This window comes from Monomorium pharaonis, chromosome 9 (genome assembly GCF_013373865.1).
Source record: "Monomorium pharaonis isolate MP-MQ-018 chromosome 9, ASM1337386v2, whole genome shotgun sequence".
Lineage (NCBI taxonomy): Eukaryota > Metazoa > Arthropoda > Insecta > Hymenoptera > Formicidae > Monomorium > Monomorium pharaonis.
Window position 1 is genome coordinate 7,385,208 of NC_050475.1, and position 19,836 is coordinate 7,405,043.

Here is a 19,836-nt window from a genome sequence, read left to right on the forward strand (position 1 = left end):
TTAAGAAAAATACGATTTTTTGAAAGAGATGTTTTATTTCCTTATGTACATTTTCACTCTGTAATTGCGCGTGCGAATAAAGAAAGATATAAAATCAATATAATTTATTAATATAAATAAAATTGAGGTAGTGGTAAAAATTATAAAATACAATACAATTTATTAAAAAATTTGAAAAATACTTATCATTTATAGTTATTAAGTTGAAGCGTTTACGTTTATGTTAACAATAGCCAAGTAATGATTGATAAAACAGTCATTATTCCAACGGATTGATGCGTTGTTCCAAGATTATTATTATTATTATTATTATTACTGAAACTTTCAATTATCGTGTTATCTGTGTACAAAATTCGCCACTCCACGCCTGGGTGCACTGGACTATGTTTTTGAAAGTACTGTTCTAATATGTCCGCTGTAGTGACACCTGTTGAAATTCAACGATTACATTGGAAAGAATACTTGATGGAAAAGATTATAAATATATATAAAAATATAGAAATAGAAGCTTAATACTTTGGTGAAAAAAAGTTTTATAATATTTTGTATTTTAAACATTTTTTTATATTTTAAAAGTTAATGATTTCTAAAAAATACTTTCAATTTCTTCAGATTTTGTTTTTTTTACAGAAATTGTAAAATAAGAAATCTTAAAAGTCTTAGAATAATTCAAAAGTCATATATATAGAATTCTAGAAAAGATCTAAATCTTTTAGCATTTCTAAAAAGTATTCCAATTTGTGTAAAAAATTAAAAAACTTTTCTAAAAAATTATAAAATTATAATAAGGTATATAGGTTGAATAAGACTCACTTAATTTTATTTTTTAATAAATCTATAAGGAGATTTCTCTTGAAGTATAGGCATATTTCAATATTCTTATAGACTTATAAATATATAGTGTATATTTTAATATCCTTATAAATAAAGTTTTTAAAGAATAAAATAAATTAAGTGGGCCTTAGTCCAGGTATTCTAGAAAAATTTTGAAGAATATATAGAAATTGTGAAAAAAATTGTATATAAAAAATTCTGAGAACAATTTTCACCACGAATATCACGGAGTAAAAGTTTAATGAACATACCGAGAGAGGTTGTTTCAAGACCTTCCAGCATGTGAAAACCATCTCCGCCTTTTGAGAGAAAATCATTTATGAGAACATTATAGGTAACATTCTTCTGAAGTTCAGTATACGTTGGTATTTGACAAGCTGCGCATCGTACTTGGACCGAAACTACCCTTGATTTCGGTGGTTGATTTAGATCATAGACCACCTGTAAATCACAAGAATTTATCTTTAATGAAACAGTGCATGTACATGAAATAGAATAATGATCAAAATTTTGACGCTTAAGCAGTCGTCAAGCGGATCATAAGTCATAAGAAAATTAATAATTTTTATGTAAGATTAAACTTTTATATAAGATGTTATATTAGAGACTAATTTCTTCTTCAAGTTGACACAACTGGCAAACTAGCAAACTTGCCAGTTGTGTCAACTTGAAGAAGAAATTAGTCTCATTTATTGCAAATCATCACTGGCGACTTTCAAATTATACCGTTGACTTTGTTGATGTTATATTAGATTGTTTTGAATTTTTATGTAAGATTTTACATAAAATTGATAATTTTTTAAAATAAATCAATTGATTTTTAAACAAATTACCTGTAATCCCGAATATTGTAGAAAAGCGCCGAATAAATTCCCGGTGGAGGTTGAATTGTCAATGTTATGAACGCTCCATTCTAACACGGAAAGAAGTCGTTCCCCCGTCATGGAAGTTTTGACAGCGACGTTACCGAAAGGCAGGACACTTAGGACGTCGCCTCGAGTGACCTGTAAATAATTTTGCAATAAGATTTGCGAAAAAAGTGCAAATTAATAGAAAAATGGTAAAATTTATATTAATTAAACCTGATCGTTTCTGTCTCTAGTGATGGACCCTCTGATGCTGCCGCTATTCTGCAACGCAATAGCTGTATCCGTCCAGCTATCATTATTCAAATATTCTCCGGCGTACTATGAGCAAAAAAGGCAAATCAATCTTCCTTAAGAATATCTCGCAACGTCAACTATTAGAAATTGTTCATTATACGTTAGACATTATATTTAATCAAGGGAATCTTACGTAATCTATTAGAGCGTCGCAGATGAAATTTCCCATGTTGCATTCTTGTCGTCTGCAATTCTTGCTATCCCCGTTTAGGAGTACTCGCGTTTTTCCGACCACTTTTCGTTCTAAATCCTCAATGGGGCCTTTTCTCTCATTTATCACTCTCAGAACATCTTCCGCCTGTAGAAAACGATATTAATGAATCATTAATTTACAGACAATTTACAGATTTTCTGAAGAATCCGTATTAAATGTTTTTGCGTATTTTTGTTGTGCAATCACTCTTTTGCTATTTACAACTATATATATATTTACACAGATGCGCGCGCGCACACACGCACACACACACACACACACAAATATATAAAATGTATTTTCTTTTGCCTTTTTTGAAACTTTATCTTCTCAAATACCGACACTAGCGCTTAATATTATTAGGCTTTCAGTTCGAACAAAAGAGTGATTATTTAAGTTACATTTTATAAATATTTTATAAAATGTTAAAAATTAATAATAATATCTTTTAGATATCTTTTAGAAATTCTATGAAGAATATGTTCAACAAAATATTCTTAGGTATCTTTTAGAAATGTTTTGAGGACATCTTAAATAAGATGTCTTCGATTTCTACAAGATATCGATGTTTATTGGGACATAATTAAAAATCTTGTACATATTGTAATTATAGTATTAGGGTAGGGATGCTTAATATGAAACATTCAATTATTATATAAACGCGAACACTTTTTTTTATAAATGTCACTGTATCATGTTAGTAACTGATAAAGGTTTTCAATTGAAAATGTATTCTTTTCATATTTAATTTACTAATATGAGATTATTTTATATTAAATGCACCTCTAATACTGTCTTATTAGGGCACTTTTTTAAAACAAATAAATATTTTAGGTCTAAAAAATTATTATAACAAATAAAATAAACATTAATTAATACATTTTAGATAAAACTTGAATGTACTAGCTATAAAACTACGTAAAACTTAAATTAATAGTGTATTCAAGAAAATATAAATTCTTTTAAAGAAAAGTGTCTCTTAAAGGCATCTCTACCCTGTAAATAATTTATATTATATTATATATTATATAATATGCCTTGTTTTATTCTCTTATATTTTATTACAGATTAGAGTTTCCTATTTGAATATTTTTTACTTTTTTAAAAATTTACCTGCTCCACGCTGGCGTCCACTAGAATCGGATTTCCTTCTATATGTGTTACCTCTCCTTTAATGTCGAAACTCACGGAGAAGTTACCCAGATATTTGGTATACGCGTATGCCTGTACAACGTAGACTTCTCTTCCGCTCTTCTGCACCACTTTCGTGGGATAAAAACCTTCAGGCAATTCGACGTCCGGTGGTTTACCGCGATAGAGGAAGGTATTCGTGTGACCTCCGATCACCAGATCAATGTCCTCGACTTCCCGTGCGATCTTCTTATCGGTCTCGAAGCCTGAGTGGCCGAGAGCGATAAGAATGTCGACACCCTGCTCCTTTAACTTCTTAACTTCCTCCCGAATGGACTCCACCTCGTCTTTAAAAATCACATTCTCGGTCGTCGACAAGATCTTCGTATCCGGCGTCAGGTAACCGATTACGCCGATCTTTTTACCGCTTACTTCGAGAATCGTGCTATTCTTCAAATTTGTGGCGGCCAGATTTGGCTGCTTGCTGAGATCCAGATTTGTCGTCAAGATAGGATACGAGGCATTTTGTATAAAAGGTATCAAACCGTCGACACCGTCATCGAACTCGTGGTTGCCCAAGCTCTGTCAGAATTCAATGAACAATGCAATAATACGCGAAATTATCGTTATTTGAATATTGATATTGAAAAATACACTTTTCTTTTATAAATAAAAATATTATTTATATATGTATAATTATTTCACAGAATAAATTGTAATATTGAAAGAAGAAATTCTATTTATTATTATAATTGTTATAATTTTATTTATTCCTGGTAAAGAATTAATTATTAAAAAACATATATATATAAATGTATATAAAAGATGTCCATATATGGTATGTTTGATTAGTTCCTTTTTTTTGTGAAATTTCTGTTTGATCAATAAAATTTATATCAATAAAATAAATCATAGTCATATGGAAAAGACAGAAACTAAATTAAAAAGATAATTTTTGCATTGTGCTTCTTTTACAAAAAGTTAAGTTTCAAGAAATGAGAAAGAATTATTTCGATAATCTAACAAGGACATATCTAGCTAAATTTTTAGATACTTTAGCATAATTATTTTTTCCGTGTAGATATAATAATATTTACTATAGCATCTGGCGCCAAGAGGTTCATGAACCAAGTGACCGCCTTCCACTTGTACACGTTGTACCACGCGGTTCCTTGATAGGTATCGCCGGCGTTCAAGAAGATCGTCGAAGGCGACTCCGATTTCGCTTGGCGAATCAAAGTGGCGATTCTGGCGAAACCTCCGTAACATTTCCCGGCTTTGGAGTTTGCTGGTGTGCACGGCGTCGATAATTGCGATGTCTCCTCAAATCTAAAAATATTACACAGGAAACTGTAGAGGTGATATTCTAGAAGAATTTAATTACATAAATTATATGACTCTAGAGAAACAAGGAAATGGTTTGGAAAAATAACACTTATGCGCTTAATATTCTAATTTACACGTGGGTGTGGATAATAATTAACTATCTTTACATTTGCGATTAGCTTGTTGACGATAATTGTCGTTAGCGTGATACGAAATTGAATTATATTATACGAACCGCACGAAGGGCATAATTTAAGTAATGAAATTATTTAAAAAGAAATAATTGATTTCCTTGAAATCCAATCCAATTCGCATGACCGCGTTCGTTTTATGCGATGAGAAAAAGAAATAATAAATTTCAGATAATAAATCTTGTTATGATTGAAAAATAATATTACCTCGAGTGCATGTCATTCGTGTGAACGATTCTAATGGTGAATTCTTCATCCTTCCGTAAAGTGGGATTTGCGAAGGTCTCATTTGCAATTATCAGTAGTATGATAACGCAGTAATTTGCGAGCAAGGTGATCGACATTTTCTGTTGTTATTGGTCCCGACGTTATGTTTCGATTGGGCTCTTCTTGTTCTTATTTCTCTTTATTTTATACCGATAAGGCGCGTCTTATCGATTTTAGCGATTACACTTGTTTAAATTTGTATATTGTCATTTACATTATTGCTTTGGTTTCTTTATTTCTTTATCGTCATTGCGTCAAATTATCAAGATATATTTCCCAATCTGTGTGACATCTAGAAAGACATAAAATGTTTCCAATGTTCATTACATATATTTTATAGTACAAATTGATTTGTTTATGATATAAATGTTAATTTATAACGATAGGATTTTTATGTTTATTTTTACTTTTCTTGCATATTGCATTTGTACAACATGAAAATCTACATTTATTGAATGTTACGACCTATTGCAAAACACGTTAGAACATGCCAAGAATTGTAGCGGCTCGTAAAGTTGTCGTAAAGTCTACGACCCGTCATGCAACAATCAATTCGATTTAATAGTTGGCGTCGTGCCTGACTAATTTACGGAAAGTGATGATGAAAATAGAATTTTCCTTCTCCAAATCTTGTAACATATTTTCTTCTATTGAAAGCTATCTAGGAAATTACATAAAAATTTCTAAATTTTTGTTTTTAACAGGAGAAAAAAGTCTATTTGATTTATTTATTAATAGAGTTATACTTGTTATTATAAGATATATAAATGATGACAATTGTACGTATAACAATATTTTTGTATATAGAACGCAGGGTTGAATAATAGTTAAAGAGTTAAAAGTTAAACAATAAAATTCAAAAGTTAATATTTAGTTAATATTTAGTTAATAAAATTTATTTTAACTTAAATTAATTAATTTTAAATAATTTAATTTTTAATTTCTATTAATTATTTTTAAAATACACAAACTTTAATTTATTAATTCTTTTCTAAATTAAAAATTGATCCATGTACAAAAATAGAAAAGAAAAATATTTCCCCGTAAAATAAACAATATTTCTTTATTACATTATATAAACTAAATTTAGAAATAAAATATTAAGTTTATTTACTGCTCAGTATTATAATTGTTTTAAGTAATCTAACTTTAAAAACCGACTTTCTGATTTAATATAAGAATTTTTAAAATTAACTTTTAATTGAACTTAATTTAATCTTAAAATAACTGAGGAGTTAGTTTTTTGTTTATAATTATAACGTAATTAAATTAATAAGCCATTTTATAAGCCATTAATTTTTACTTAATTTAATTATAAAGAATATTAACTTATCCAATCTTGATAGGATCTTTATAAAAAAAAAGCAATTATTGTTTCTTTTTACAGACATGAAGACGTTACATTTACATTTATTTTGACATGTGTCAGAGTACTTGTTATACAAAAGATCAAATTATATTTAAAGTAGTTTTCTAGTTATCTAGCAATTTTTATAACAATAAAATAAATAAAATATTATAGCTTTATTAGGTTTTGACTACGAATATTATACTTAAACAAAGATTTGTATCTTTTATTTTATTAATCTGACAATTTAAATAGGCGGATGTATATTGTAATGCGTTCAGACGTTTTAAAAGTTAAGGGTATGCAATTGAAAATAATTAAGATTAAAACATTTGTATACTTGTAATTAATTGTTATTTAACATTGTAAAAAAATTTTATCGCACAGATTTTATGCGCTTCTATTCTTGACATTGTTCTATTTTAAGAACCCTCTGTCTTGATTGTTCTAATTAAAAAATATTATATAACATATGAAGAAATGTTTCAGTACCAATAAAATATTTAAATACACCTTTAAGCAGTAAATATAATTCTAATTTGTTTGAATACCAATAATTAATATGGCAATTAGTATCAACATTATGCCATTTTAATTCTAAATTTAAAGATGTTTCATTTAAGAACGATGAAAAGAAATAGCAGAGCAATCCATAATAGATGTAGTTCAGATAAGAGATAAATTCAGGAATGTATCAACAAAAAGTTATTTTCAACGTTTTCTCTGAAATGCGAAGTTATGAAAGATTGTACTAAATCACGTGTGGACATATGTTTACGTAATGTTTTTTATTAGTATATAAACCGAGCACATTTTTAAAAAACGGTCACTGACTCTAAAAATACTTTATACAATATTCCGTGCAATATTTTTAATATGATATATTACAAGCAACTTCAGCTTAAATAACACTGTGTGTTGACCGTAAACAACAATATGCAATTGTATGCTGAATATTAATTACCGTGTGCTAAATAATATTTTGTACACGTGTACACTTACGTGCAATGTAGCGCAATTTTATAAAATGCGATTTTAATGTAAAATTTCCAGTTTTGCGAAACAATTGTTTCAGCGTCGAACAAAGAAATGTCAATTAAAGTTTGCTCAATGTTTTTTTTAACAATGATTCGGTATTTACACAATTGAATTCGAAAGAAAGGAACAACGTGGCCGGGATTAACGCTCGTCGACGACTGTCACTTGAATTGCGAAAGGCGCTGTCAAATACTTGTATAACCGGGAATATACGAGTATTAAACGTTCTTTCACATTATCGCGGCAGTTTTATATGAGCAACGACAGATGCGAACCGATTTTCTCGAGCGACCAGAGACGACTGAATATCGACGTCGTTATGCGGGCCCCACTAGACTTCTTTCTAAGGTTTGCTAGAGTTCCTGTTTGAACTTTGCAGCTCTTATTATATTTATTTAGAAGACTTTTTCAGAAAATTTTTAGTCTACTAGACTGAAAATTGGCTTTTATAGTTGCCACTAAAAAACCATTACCCTTAAAAATGTTAATTCATTATTTTTAGATGTTATAGGTTTTTATTTATGTATATGTTATAGGTATTTATTTATTTATATTTTATATTTTATTAATGCACGCACGCAAAGTAATCTGTATGTGTAAATATTATAAATAGTATAAATATTATAAACTAAGAAATTTTTTTTAAAACGTTTTTAAGTTAGAAAAATTCTAGAATGATAAGAGTTTTGTTTTCAATAGTTTGTTTTATTTCATTTAGTATTAATGATGCATTGATAGTATATTAGTAGCGTCAAAGAATTATCATTTATAATCCGCAATCTTACAGATGTAAATGTGTTTTCTTACGCAAGAGGAAGGAATTATTTCTTCATATTATGTGACATTAAAACGATAATCTTGATTTTTTAAAAACTAATTGCAAACTAACTGCATTTGCAATTGCAAACTAATTGTTGCAACTAAATGTAAAAAAAAAGAAGTATTTAATAACAAATTATGTAATTAATAATGTTTATAAAATGTTAAGTTGTTAAATGATGTCTTATCATAAATATGCTGTTTCAACAACTTGTATTCTCAATAGTGATGTATATTTACGAATAAACCACAGTTGCCTTGAGATTTAAGTCTAGAAATATGCTTATCATTTGTTTGTTTGTTTAACAGAATTGTTTAACAAAAAGTTAATTAAATATTACGGATACAAGAAATTGGCATAAGAAATATTTTGTGTATAATAGTTTTTACATATATGTATATATTAAAAAAAACTATTTCTCTACTCGGTAAAAATATAATATCAATTATATTATATAATATCATAAATATATATAAATATATAATTTTACCTAAAAAAATTTTACCTAAAAAAAATGTAGAGAAATGTAAAAAAATTACTTCTTTGCACTGTTTTTTAATAAAAAATAAAATTTTTTTAAATAATATAAAAATTGTTTTGTATAAAAAAATATATATATGTATATATATAAAATGTGTGTGTGTGTGTGTGTGTGTGTGTGTGTGTGTGTGTGTGTGTGTGTGCAGTAGTAGTAGTAGTAATAATAGTAGTAGTAGTATAAACAAAATACTGTATATATCGCAATTTCAATATTTTTAATAAAGAAAAGCAATTTTATTTTGTTAATTGTATTGTAAACATTTTTTTATATATATGGACAAAGGAAGATTATAAAAAAATATATTTGAGAAAAATATATTTGATTACATAGACATTTTTACCGGAAATTATCAACTCTTTATCTTATTAAATTTTTTATCATTTTTGTTTGATTATTGAGTTGATTTGTAATTTAATTAACGATAAGAAGTGCGAATCTTTAAATCTGATAAATCTTAAAGATAAATAATACTTTTTAATGAGATATCAACTTCTTGAACGTTTTTTATTTGTTATTATCTGCTCTTTAATTTTCTTTACATTCACAAAAGTTTATCGTTGTAGCCTCGAGAATCTTATAATGACGAAACATTTTTTTGGGTTGCATAATTAATACATACCAGTTATATTACTCATTAATATGCCGCGGAGCGTCGCAATGCGCTGTTGTCAAAATGTGTAGAACGAATTTTTCTGCCAGAGAGGCACATTGCTGGCAAAGTTATTCAGCAGCTTCCTTGGCGTCGTATCCTTTCTCATTTATTATGTTTATCGCCATTTATTTTCCCATTTGTTCATGTTACGTTCATGTCTCGTTTGTCAAAAATAAATAATCGCTCGCAATCATAAATTGACATGACGCAAAGCAATTTATTTATTGGCGGATCTCGTACTGTTTTCGTCACGCATTATGATCACGTTTGCGTAATTCAAGCGATTCTAATTTTGCCAGTATGTATCACGTGAGAACGCGAAGAGATAGGCATGATAACTTTGCCACGCACGATATGCATTATATGATATCTCGTTATCAATACAGGAACTACATGACATGAAAGTTAATTCGAGTTAATTAAGCGTCTTGTACTTTTTCTTTTATTTAAATAAAATTTAACTTTGCGGAAACTTTTGCCATTGTCCGTACATTTTTCAATTAAGTATAAATTTGTATAGATAACTGTATTAGTAACACGGCATATTAATTCTTTACGCTAGTTTGTCAAGTGGAATTGTTAGATACTTTTTTAAATTGTATGCATATCTTTAAAATAATAACACAAACTTAAAGCTTTTATGGCCATTGACGTTGCTAACGTTATGTTTTAAATTGTTTTAAAATTTTTTTATTTTTTATCTTTAATGTTTTAAATTATTTTTATTGATTAAAAATCACACTTAATGTTATATAAAGTTAGATCTTTTTGGTAAAAATTAAATTATTTATCAATTTAAAAAAGGTTCCAAAAAATTAATTGAACCATATATTATTTGTATTTATATAATTAATTTTTTTAGTATTATAATTTAAATCAGCATAATTACACATACCAACGAGTATACACTTAATAAATGCACTGTGTATTATCATAACAAAAAAAAACATATTTAAATATTTACACTTATATAAAGTATTATACTTTGAAAACAATAAGTGACGGCAATAATAAATCTTTTGCGTAATATTTATTTCTCTAAAATAATGCAATATATCGTTTAAGTAAAATTACAATTTGTAAACAGCGTCTCTTACTTGAAGAAATAGAAATAAAAAAAACGAGAGTACTATGTTTTTTACAATTTGTAATATTATCTGTGTTGAAGCATTGAAAAGATTTACTTAAACATTTTACAAAGATTAATTAGTATATATTTTTATAAGCATACATAATATACGCATTAAAAAATTTATTTTAATATTAAGGAGAGCAGTTTTTTAATTTTTTAGTTTTTTTTTAAGTAATGGTTATGCAAAAAATATTTTTTTGATAAATAATCTTAAAATACACTCATTATTTATTTAAAACAAGTAAGATTCACTTAAAATTAACTTTTGTATACACACAAGAAAATATATATTTAAATTAAAGGTATTACTTATTTTAAATAACTTATAAGTTTATATTTTCGCAAATTTATCGTAACTGTTCGTCATAAATAACAAATTTATTTAAAATATATTCTAAATTCTAGTAAATTAATACTTTAATTAAGAATTTAAAATAAAATTTTTGAATTACTTATTACCTAGACTTATTTTTAATTTAATTTTATAATATTCTTCGAGAAAGTATAAATTCTTTTTCCAAGTATATTATAATAAATTTTTCTAAAATTTGTGATAAATCTATTTTAAAACTATTATCAAGAAAATATTTTGTATTGAACTGTTACTTATTAAAAGAAAAAAGGTAAATTAAATAATCACTTTTTTGACAATAGAATAAATATTTTTATATATGTATAAAATATTGTGTAAATACCGTCTATTTAAATTTGAATTAATTTTAACAAACCGTATCTTATCGAACTTTTAAATCTATCACATGTAGTAAAATTGCATAGTATAACTATTAAAAAGTTAAGAATTAAAAAATAAATCTAAATAACTTTTAACTTTTGGTTACTTTTAAATGAGTTAATTTGTATGTGACTTTAACTGGCTATAACCATATACTTCTTCGTTATTTTATATAAATTTAATTTAATTTGCAAATAAAATTATTTTTATTTAATGATTGATATTGTAGTTATGTTGTTATTTAGCGTAATCTAATTTTAACAAATTACGATATTTTAATTTAGTAAAATTACTGTTTTTTGAAATTAATTTTTTTATTAATTTCATTTAAAATAAAAATATTAATTTAATTTAACTTAAGTAAATTTTCACACAACTTTTAACTAAATTATTTTTTATTTTATTTAGTTTAAAAAAGTAGCTATAAAATTTACTAATTCGTAAACTTAGTTATCACAAAACATCATTTCGTTATATCAAATGTTACTCAAAAGTCAATACCTCTTTTTAATCAATATCTCATCTGGATATATCAAGATTCAAGATGTATTTTAGATATCGCAATACAAACTGCCGAGACTCACTGAAATAGGTATTCCACAATTCTTCGTGAAGTAGGGGACCGGTGATCAACATTCTTTCATGAAAGAAGAAAAGACACTGCAGTGAATACGAACACGAATACAGTTATCTACGGATACTCGATACGCGAGTTACTAGCTCATCAGCGGACACAAACGTCATTCACGTTTTCTATCAACGTATATTACAACAATTCAATCACGTGCACTTACGTTCGTAATTTTTAATTATCTACAATAAATTGTACTGTCATTTACCTAAGGATAATTAAATATCTTCAGAAAAAAGAATTGTTTGGTAAGCGGTGTATTGTTTACTATGTTAGGTCATTTGCGTTTTATTAATTAACATGTCAATTAATAAACGTTCTCAGTGTTCGCATTAGTTGACTTTGCATTTTTCACTCAGCACAATTATTTTGTCTTTATCGACTCGTGAATCTCTAACACCTATTTTATGTGTCTGCTTGCTTTATAATTAGTGGGAGTAGAAAAGCAAAAAATAAATTGTATTTTTAATGTTACATATTAATGATCACGCGAGTGTACAATATAGACGAGTGACTTAAAAGCATTTTGATATCTGATAAGACTCGTTTTGCGAACTTCTTCTGGGTCTCGTAAAATCGTTCCACGATGAGACGTCGTAAGAAAAAACTTGTACAAATTACAAAATAGATATTATGGCAAATAGGGGTACCCAGGTTTACCGCACACAAAATTATAGCAGAATTTGAAAAATTAGTTAATACACATTATTATGGAGAATTTTTTTGTTGGAAATAAAAATTAAAGTGCTAAATTTTAAAGCTATTGAGTATATATAATAACATGATTTGTGTACTTTATAACTTAAATTTATTGGATAACTTGACATATTTTTTGGTCTACTAAATTAAAATAAAAATTGTATGTGTTTGTAAAAACTATTATTTGCTACTTTAAAAATCAATATACTATTGTAGCAACATGTGATAGTGAATGCTTAAATGCAAAACTACTATTTCTTTAACTTTTTCACGTTGCATAATCCTCCGCGTTATCTATTGCAATTATCTCTCAAGCAGCAGGACGACACTTATAAAAATGTATAATTCCGTGTTGATAAAGAACTGAATGTGTATTCGTAAGAGTGTTGTTAAAAAAAATATTGTAGTTGGTATAAAGTGTTATATGATTTTTTATGTTTGCGTCAATCTTATTTTAAAAATGTGACATTCTGAACTATCAGCATATTTAAGGAAGTTTCTCTGCTCAGACCCGGCACAACAAGTGGCATAGGGATTCAAGTAGAGAAAAATATTCAAATGATCATTTTGTTGCCCTTTTTTTGCTGTATATGGTCTAAAATTAATAATGGTGAATATAAGAAAAAAATTCGGCTATAAAGTATTACCTTCATTACTGAAATAATTTTTTTTTAAATTGAGAATAAACATTCTTTACTATTATACCACTCTTAGATAACTAAATACAACAATTTGAAATTTATGTTATATCACTAGCACACATTTACCACACCTACGTGCTATTACTTCGTTTATTGTAAACTTTTTTCATCTTATCAATTATTTCATTCAAACAAACAAGTGCATCGTTTTAAAAATTTAACTACTTTTCTGGACAGCTAAGATGTATCGTTGTAAAATTTTACTAACATCTGTTCATTACTTTTACGTTTAATACGACAATAAAAACTGAAAAATCCTGAAAATTCATCGATTGACATAAGAGCCCATGTTAATATAATATTTAATATCTAAATAACTAGCTAGTTCATCTTTTTGAAATTTTGATAGTCAATTTATATCACTAATTTGAACTTTTCTACAAAGTTTCATGAAAATCTATTCATTTTGATTTAGCAGCGGAATTCCCTTAAATATTCTATATAAGATATAAAAAATTATTATATACAAAATTTTCGGTAGTTTGTGTTTCAATCTTATTGCATTTTTAATTACATTGCATAATAATTCGTAGATAATATTATTTGATTTTTACTGTTTGTGAAAAAAATCAACAATTATCTATGAATTACTTGATAACATCTTTTCCAGCAGATGCAACATGTACGCGCTATTGTTAGTCTCATTGTTGTTTCAAGTTTGTTTGGGATTCACCGGACGAGGACTTTTTTATCCTGGCAGAACGGATTTGTTCGAGTTATCGATAATTCATTTAAATGATTTTCATGCCAGGTAAGGAAAATTTAATTCTTATTAATTAAGACCTATTTTAATTCTTAAATAATTAAATTTTAATTAATTTCTTTTAGTTCTGATTATTAAATTTATTTTATTTTATTCTTATTTAATAGTTTCGTCCAATTTTATAGCGTAATTAAATATAACGCAAATTACTTTATTGTTAAAGATTAAATAAAAAGATGTTTTCTAATTTTTGAATGTTTTTTAAATCTGTAGTCAAATTTTTATAAAGAAATTACTCGACGTTAAGAAACATCCATTCTTAATAATTGATAAAAAATCTTGACATGCGCGCAATGTCAAAATTGATTGTGATTCAAGATCCAAAGAGAATCTGCACGAGGTCAAGAATTAAATTATTACAATAAATTCGATACGTAACCTTAGCCTACTTTTCTTATCCTTCGTTTGATTTTTACACGCCTTTTAATCGTACTGTCCGTTGGAGCGTCAAAGCGTGACTTGCGAAAAAAGAAAACAGGAATTTTGTTGGAACAGATTTGAACAGACAAACCTATATTCTGGACTCTGCCGAGAGGGTCACGAAGAGGATTGCGTAGGAGGTATTGCTAGAGTCTATACTGCAGTTAATCAGCTGGTAAAGGAACGGCCAAATGCAATTTTTCTGAATGCTGGCGACCACTTTCAGGGAACTCTCTGGTACAATATTCATCGTTGGAACGCTACTGCCTTATTCATGAACATGTTGCCACACGATGCTATGGTAATTACACACAATGAAAGAAACGTAATGTTTTCATTATATAAATGTACACATTGCAGGCCAAAAGTAGAAACGCTTGCGGTTTTTTATATTTACATTTCGTGAAAAATTAAATATTTTAGTAAAAACAAATCGTAGAGAAGCTTTCTCACCCGAGGTTTTAAAAAGCAAATATAGAGCTTTAAGTCTGTATTTTAATTTTGTATCTACAAGATTTTGTTCTTCTACATAAAATATATAATGTAAATACATAAAATAAAATGAAATTTTTCTTAATACTTTTGTTTCACTTTGAAGCGTTGTAGCGTGATAAAACATTATCAGATAAAATTTAAAGTTTAAAGTTTAAAAGTATTTTCAAATAGAGTTTTCTAAGTATTAAACAAAAATGATACTTATTTTTCGCAATAATCGAATCATAAAAAGAGAATTATACAAAATGGGCAAGATGTAGTAAAAAAAAATTGTTAATAACTAAAGAAAAAATTTTTAACATTTTTGGAAAAAATATGTGTGAATCAAAAACATCATAACATACATATTTTTCCTCTCTTTCGTAAATTCTTTAGATTAAAAATAAAAAAAAAAATTAATAAAATATGAGTTTTAAAAAAATTAATATTGTTATCAATCTACTAATTTTTTAAAAGAATTATTTTAATTAGAAAGCCTATTTTTAAATAGTTTTATCTTAAGTTTATTTGATGTTTTATCCTTTTACAGCACTTTAAAATAAAACAAAAATGTTGAAAAATATATTAATATGCTTTTATGTTATTTACAAACAAAATGTTAAGAGAAAATTAAAAGACAAATTTAAGGCTTTATTTTTGCTCTTAAAAATTTGCGTTAAAAAACTTTTCTACTATATTTTTTCATAGAAATATTTAACTTTCTGTGAGATGCAATAATTTACAAGTTTTCTAAATTTTTGCAACGGAACATACAATTTGTTTTGTCGGGGTGGTGAAATTAATCCTTACTCCGTAGTTTCGGCGTTCATATAAAATAGTTTATCCAAGATAGTTACACTCGTTAAATACACTCGTTCGAATACGAGAGCGCGTTCACTTACCGATCAAAATGTTTGGAATAATTAATCGAGTGCGTCGACGTTATGGCCACGTGGTGACGAAGCCTGAGATCACCTTTTTTACGGGTACTGCGCGTTCTCGTTTATTGTTAGTTGCACGTGGAGCTCACCGTACGATAACTTCGATGCTACCTGCCTGAATGTCCCGACGGAATAGGACGATTGTCCTTTATAAACTTTAGGAAGGATCTTTTAGAAAATTCTGGAACGTTCTTGTAGCGTCACCGAAAGATGACGTCACGGAACACGTGTGCATTATACGATGTGCTCATGCATCTATTTGTTTGCGAGAACATTAATAAATATATTTCAATATTATTATATTATTGGAAGTGCGTGATTGTCGACGCAATACAATTTCTATATATGCATAAATTAATGATTAAAGAAAAGACAAATTTGAAATGTCGACAAGATTAGATAAGATTAAATAAATAATTTACTAGTTTCTAAAAATTTCAATTTTCTAAATTTTGTAATATTATATCTTACGATATTTTTACAGACGATTGGCAATCATGAATTCGACAATAAAATTGAAGGCGTTGTTCCCTTTCTTAAAAATGTCAAAGCCCCAGTTGTGGTAACAAATATCGATGACAGCGAGGAGCCATCTATACAGGTTCATAAAATCATTATTTATTTACTTATAAAGATATAAATTAATATAATATAATTGTATATTTTCTAGGGTTTATACAAGAATAGTACAATTATCGAAAGAAACGGCACCAAGATCGGAATCATTGGCGTCATTTTATCGACCACAAACGTGAGTAATCAATTACATTCATCTTATAAACAATTAGAAACACATTTAATTTAATGTAAAAACATATGATTTGTTTCATCATTCCAGAGTTTATGCGTTCACAGAATAAATTTATGTAACTTATAAAATATTATAAAGATAATTTTAACAAAGTATCTTATTCTTTAGTTACTCTCGAGTACGGAGAAATTAAAGTTTTTGGATGAGGTAGAGACAGTTAATGACGAAGCTAAGCGACTGAAGGAAAAGGGAGTCAATATCATTATAGTTTTAAGTCATTGTGGATTGGATGTGGACAGGATCATGGCTGCGAAATGTCCTTTGATCGATGTAATCGTCGGCGGTCACTCGCATACGTTTCTTTATAGTGGTCTGAAAGCAAAATTCTTTTGATCAAATATAAATTAAATTTATATGAAATTCTTTTATTAAAAGTAGATGCACAAGATGCTAATCATTAAGTTATATGTACATATTTATACAATACAAAAATGATATTTATATGATAAAATAATAATAAATATTTTATTTCATATATAAAAGTAAAAAATTATATCTTGTAAATATTATTGTTGTATTATATAAATATATAATCTGGATAAATTTAATCGCTTAGAAGAAAATCATCAATACTGGTATACAGCTTTGTTTTTGAATATCTTGTATTTTAATATTTTTATGCAAGTACATAGAATAATAAGTTAATTTAATTGGTGTAAAAATAACAAATAATTTTTATGAAATATAATATATTATTTGTTATTAATATGCAATGACAACAAATTTTTTAAAAATAACTATGTGTTATTTTTGACACTAATTAATTTTTTATTATTTTATACAAATATATTAAGATACAACTGCAAACCAATAATAAAAAAATATATAATTAATTTATTTATATAGGTTTCTATTTCTTTAATTATCTAAATAGATTATGTTTTATTAGTATTAATACAGTATAATATTTAGTTTCTGGGAAATAAAAAGATGCTGTTTTAGGAGATTATACCAATATTGGATTTTTTCTATTTATCTTATCTAATAGTAATAACAATAATAATATTATTATTTATATAATATAATATAATATAATATTATTTATACAGCGTTAACTTTTTTTTTTATGTCACAGGACCTCCGCCTTCTATCGATACACCAGCAGATGAATATCCCGTAGTCGTGACGCAAAATGAGACAAACAGAACAGTCCTTATCGTTCAGGCAGCTGCTTTCACAAAGTATGCTATTCAGTCAACATAGAGATATAGTAAGAGAATCCGTTAAAGGTCAATTGTAATCTGAAGGTCTGATTAATTAATTTTTATTGCAATGACTTAAGAGATAACTTTTGTAAATTTATTGAGAAAATTCGTATTTAGAGCGTGCCGTATTCATCAATCATATACACGAGATTAAATTTGCGCTTTTTTTTTCTTTTCAAAGATATTTAGGTAATCTGACAGTGTGGTTCGATGACCAGGGTGAGGTCGTCGATTGGGATGGAAACCCACTTCTTTTGGACTACTCTATTGAAGAAGGTAAGTTTTTGACATATTTTTAAGAATTAAGTTTTCATTTTCAATAATATCCAAAATAACTAAATATTAAATATATATTTAGATCCAAAAGTCTTGGAAGCTTTGAAGCCATGGAAGAAGGAAGTGGATGAAATAGCCTTTAAACAGATTGGCAGTACGCGAGTTTTACTTGATAGCAATTGTCGCTACAAGGAATGTAATTTGGGAAACTTTATAACCGACGCTATGGTGGATGCGGTGCGTTGACACTTTTTACAATGTATTCTATAATAAGAATTATAAAATAATCAAACACAAAAGGTTATCTTAATTTTAGGTTGTCGATGATGCCGAAAATAAAACTCATTGGACGTACGCTGCAGTGGCCTGTTTGAATTCAGGAGGAATCCGTACTTCCCTTGAGAAGTCTGATCTTACCTACGGTGATTTGATAATGGTCCAGCCTTTTGAAAACACTTGGGACACTATTGAACTAACGGGAGAATCTATTAAAAAAGTTAGTAATATTTTTTGCTGTGGTTTTTAATGCTTTAAAAAAAGCTTTATACATATATTATATAAGTAATTTCTGGGCTTTAACTTAAAATGTTAATAACTTAAAATCAAGCGTTATAAAATTAACACACAAAACATACAACAGGTTTCTTTTTATAGACACAGAAATAAAAAATAATACATTTTATTTTTTCTTGTAGATTCTAAAAATGAACATTCTAGCCTGGTCCGGATTAAAAATTACTTATAAAAAGAATAATAAAACGCATAGTGTGGTCAACGTCAAAATCAGGTAAAATATTCTATTGCCAAAATTGTAATTTGTTTTTTGCCACAAAGTTGAAGTACAACATAAATTCAACTATTTTATGTTACGGCACTCTATTAAAAGTTAATGATAATTTTAAATTTCTTTTGATGTATCGACAGATGTCAAGCTTGCGAGTATCCGGTGTTTGAAGATTTGGTGCACGATCGGTGGTACAGAATGGTGGTACCAAGTTTTTTGATGAATGGTGGAGATGGCTATAATATTTTTAAAGATGAGAGTCGTAATCATAGAATTGGGACGGTCGATATAGATCATTTTGTAAACTATGTAGCAAAGATGAGTCCTATATTTACTGGAACCGAGAGACGAATAACATTTGTAAAGTCATAAAAATAGTTTAGTAATGTATATAGATACGTTCTTTTAATAATAAAATTATTTTGCAAAAATTTGCAATAAATAATATTGTACTTAAAATAAAGTTATTCTTAATAATTAATAATAAAAATAGGTTTAAATTGTTATATGTATGTATGTATACGTGTGTTATAAATTAAAGAAATATTGCAGTTATTCATATCTAATTGTAAGTTATATTTAAGTTATTTACTTAAATTATATATAATAACATTTTTTTAAATAAATCTTAGTAGTAAGTAGTTAATTTATGTATTTCATTGAAATATACGTGTTGTGTTACTTTATTTATAATTAAATACCCAATAAATTGATTTTACTAAATGGCCAGGGCTATCCGACGTGTGACGTTTTCCCAGAGCA

The 19,836-nt window shown here is 27.2% G+C and overlaps 2 protein-coding genes across 7 annotated transcripts; one reads left to right on the plus strand and one right to left on the minus strand.

Moving 5' to 3' along the window:
• Positions 1 to 15: 15 nt before the first annotated feature.
• LOC105838003 (protein 5NUC) lies at positions 16 to 12,036 on the minus strand. Of its 3 annotated transcripts, none has more exons than XM_028193450.2 (9): positions 11,954 to 12,036; positions 5,046 to 5,397; positions 4,419 to 4,650; positions 3,304 to 3,903; positions 2,131 to 2,295; positions 1,917 to 2,021; positions 1,668 to 1,838; positions 1,086 to 1,275; positions 16 to 427 (listed from the first exon to the last, which is right to left on the minus strand). In XM_028193450.2, exons 2-9 carry the CDS (start codon positions 5,180 to 5,182, stop codon positions 219 to 221), a joined length of 1,809 nt encoding a protein of 602 aa, XP_028049251.2. In that variant the 5' UTR covers positions 5,183 to 5,397; positions 11,954 to 12,036; the 3' UTR covers positions 16 to 218. The 3 variants fall into 3 exon arrangements, with proteins under 3 accessions (XP_028049251.2, XP_028049250.2, XP_012538707.2); XM_028193449.2 differs by having other exon boundaries at positions 11,871 to 11,981; XM_012683253.3 differs by lacking the exon at positions 11,954 to 12,036 and adding an exon at positions 7,456 to 7,708.
• On the plus strand, positions 7,732 to 19,553 carry LOC105833424 (apyrase). 4 transcript variants are annotated; one of them, XM_028193451.2, is made up of 12 exons: positions 7,732 to 7,839; positions 14,011 to 14,151; positions 14,659 to 14,884; positions 16,483 to 16,599; positions 16,669 to 16,749; positions 16,918 to 17,119; positions 17,885 to 17,990; positions 18,196 to 18,290; positions 18,373 to 18,527; positions 18,607 to 18,786; positions 18,986 to 19,077; positions 19,215 to 19,553. In XM_028193451.2, exons 1-12 carry the CDS (start codon positions 7,745 to 7,747, stop codon positions 19,444 to 19,446), a joined length of 1,722 nt encoding a protein of 573 aa, XP_028049252.1. In that variant the 5' UTR covers positions 7,732 to 7,744; the 3' UTR covers positions 19,447 to 19,553. The 4 variants fall into 4 exon arrangements, with proteins under 4 accessions (XP_028049252.1, XP_012530612.1, XP_012530610.1 ...); XM_012675158.3 differs by lacking the exon at positions 7,732 to 7,839 and adding an exon at positions 12,045 to 12,163 and having other exon boundaries at positions 14,014 to 14,151; positions 19,215 to 19,446; XM_012675156.3 differs by lacking the exon at positions 7,732 to 7,839 and adding an exon at positions 12,046 to 12,248 and having other exon boundaries at positions 19,215 to 19,446.
• The last annotated feature ends 283 nt before the right edge of the window (positions 19,554 to 19,836 follow it).

What these genes read in the sequence shown, in the direction of transcription:
- LOC105838003 (XM_028193450.2), bottom strand. Translation starts at nt 5,182, where the DNA reads ATGTCGATCACCTTGCTCGCAAATTACTGCGTTATCATACTACTGATA. An exon ending in CTAGAGACAGAAACGATCAG is followed by an intron (nt 1,839 to 1,916) that starts GTTTAATTAATA and finishes AATTATTTACAG; the next exon opens with GTCACTCGAGGCGACGTCCT. An exon ending in TCTTGAAACAACCTCTCTCG is followed by an intron (nt 428 to 1,085) that starts GTATGTTCATTA and finishes GAATTTCAACAG; the next exon opens with GTGTCACTACAGCGGACATA.
- LOC105833424 (XM_028193451.2), top strand. Translation starts at nt 7,745, where the DNA reads ATGAGCAACGACAGATGCGAACCGATTTTCTCGAGCGACCAGAGACGA. An exon ending in CCACTAGACTTCTTTCTAAG is followed by an intron (nt 7,840 to 14,010) that starts GTTTGCTAGAGT and finishes CATCTTTTCCAG; the next exon opens with CAGATGCAACATGTACGCGC. An exon ending in TCATTTTATCGACCACAAAC is followed by an intron (nt 16,750 to 16,917) that starts GTGAGTAATCAA and finishes CTTATTCTTTAG; the next exon opens with TTACTCTCGAGTACGGAGAA.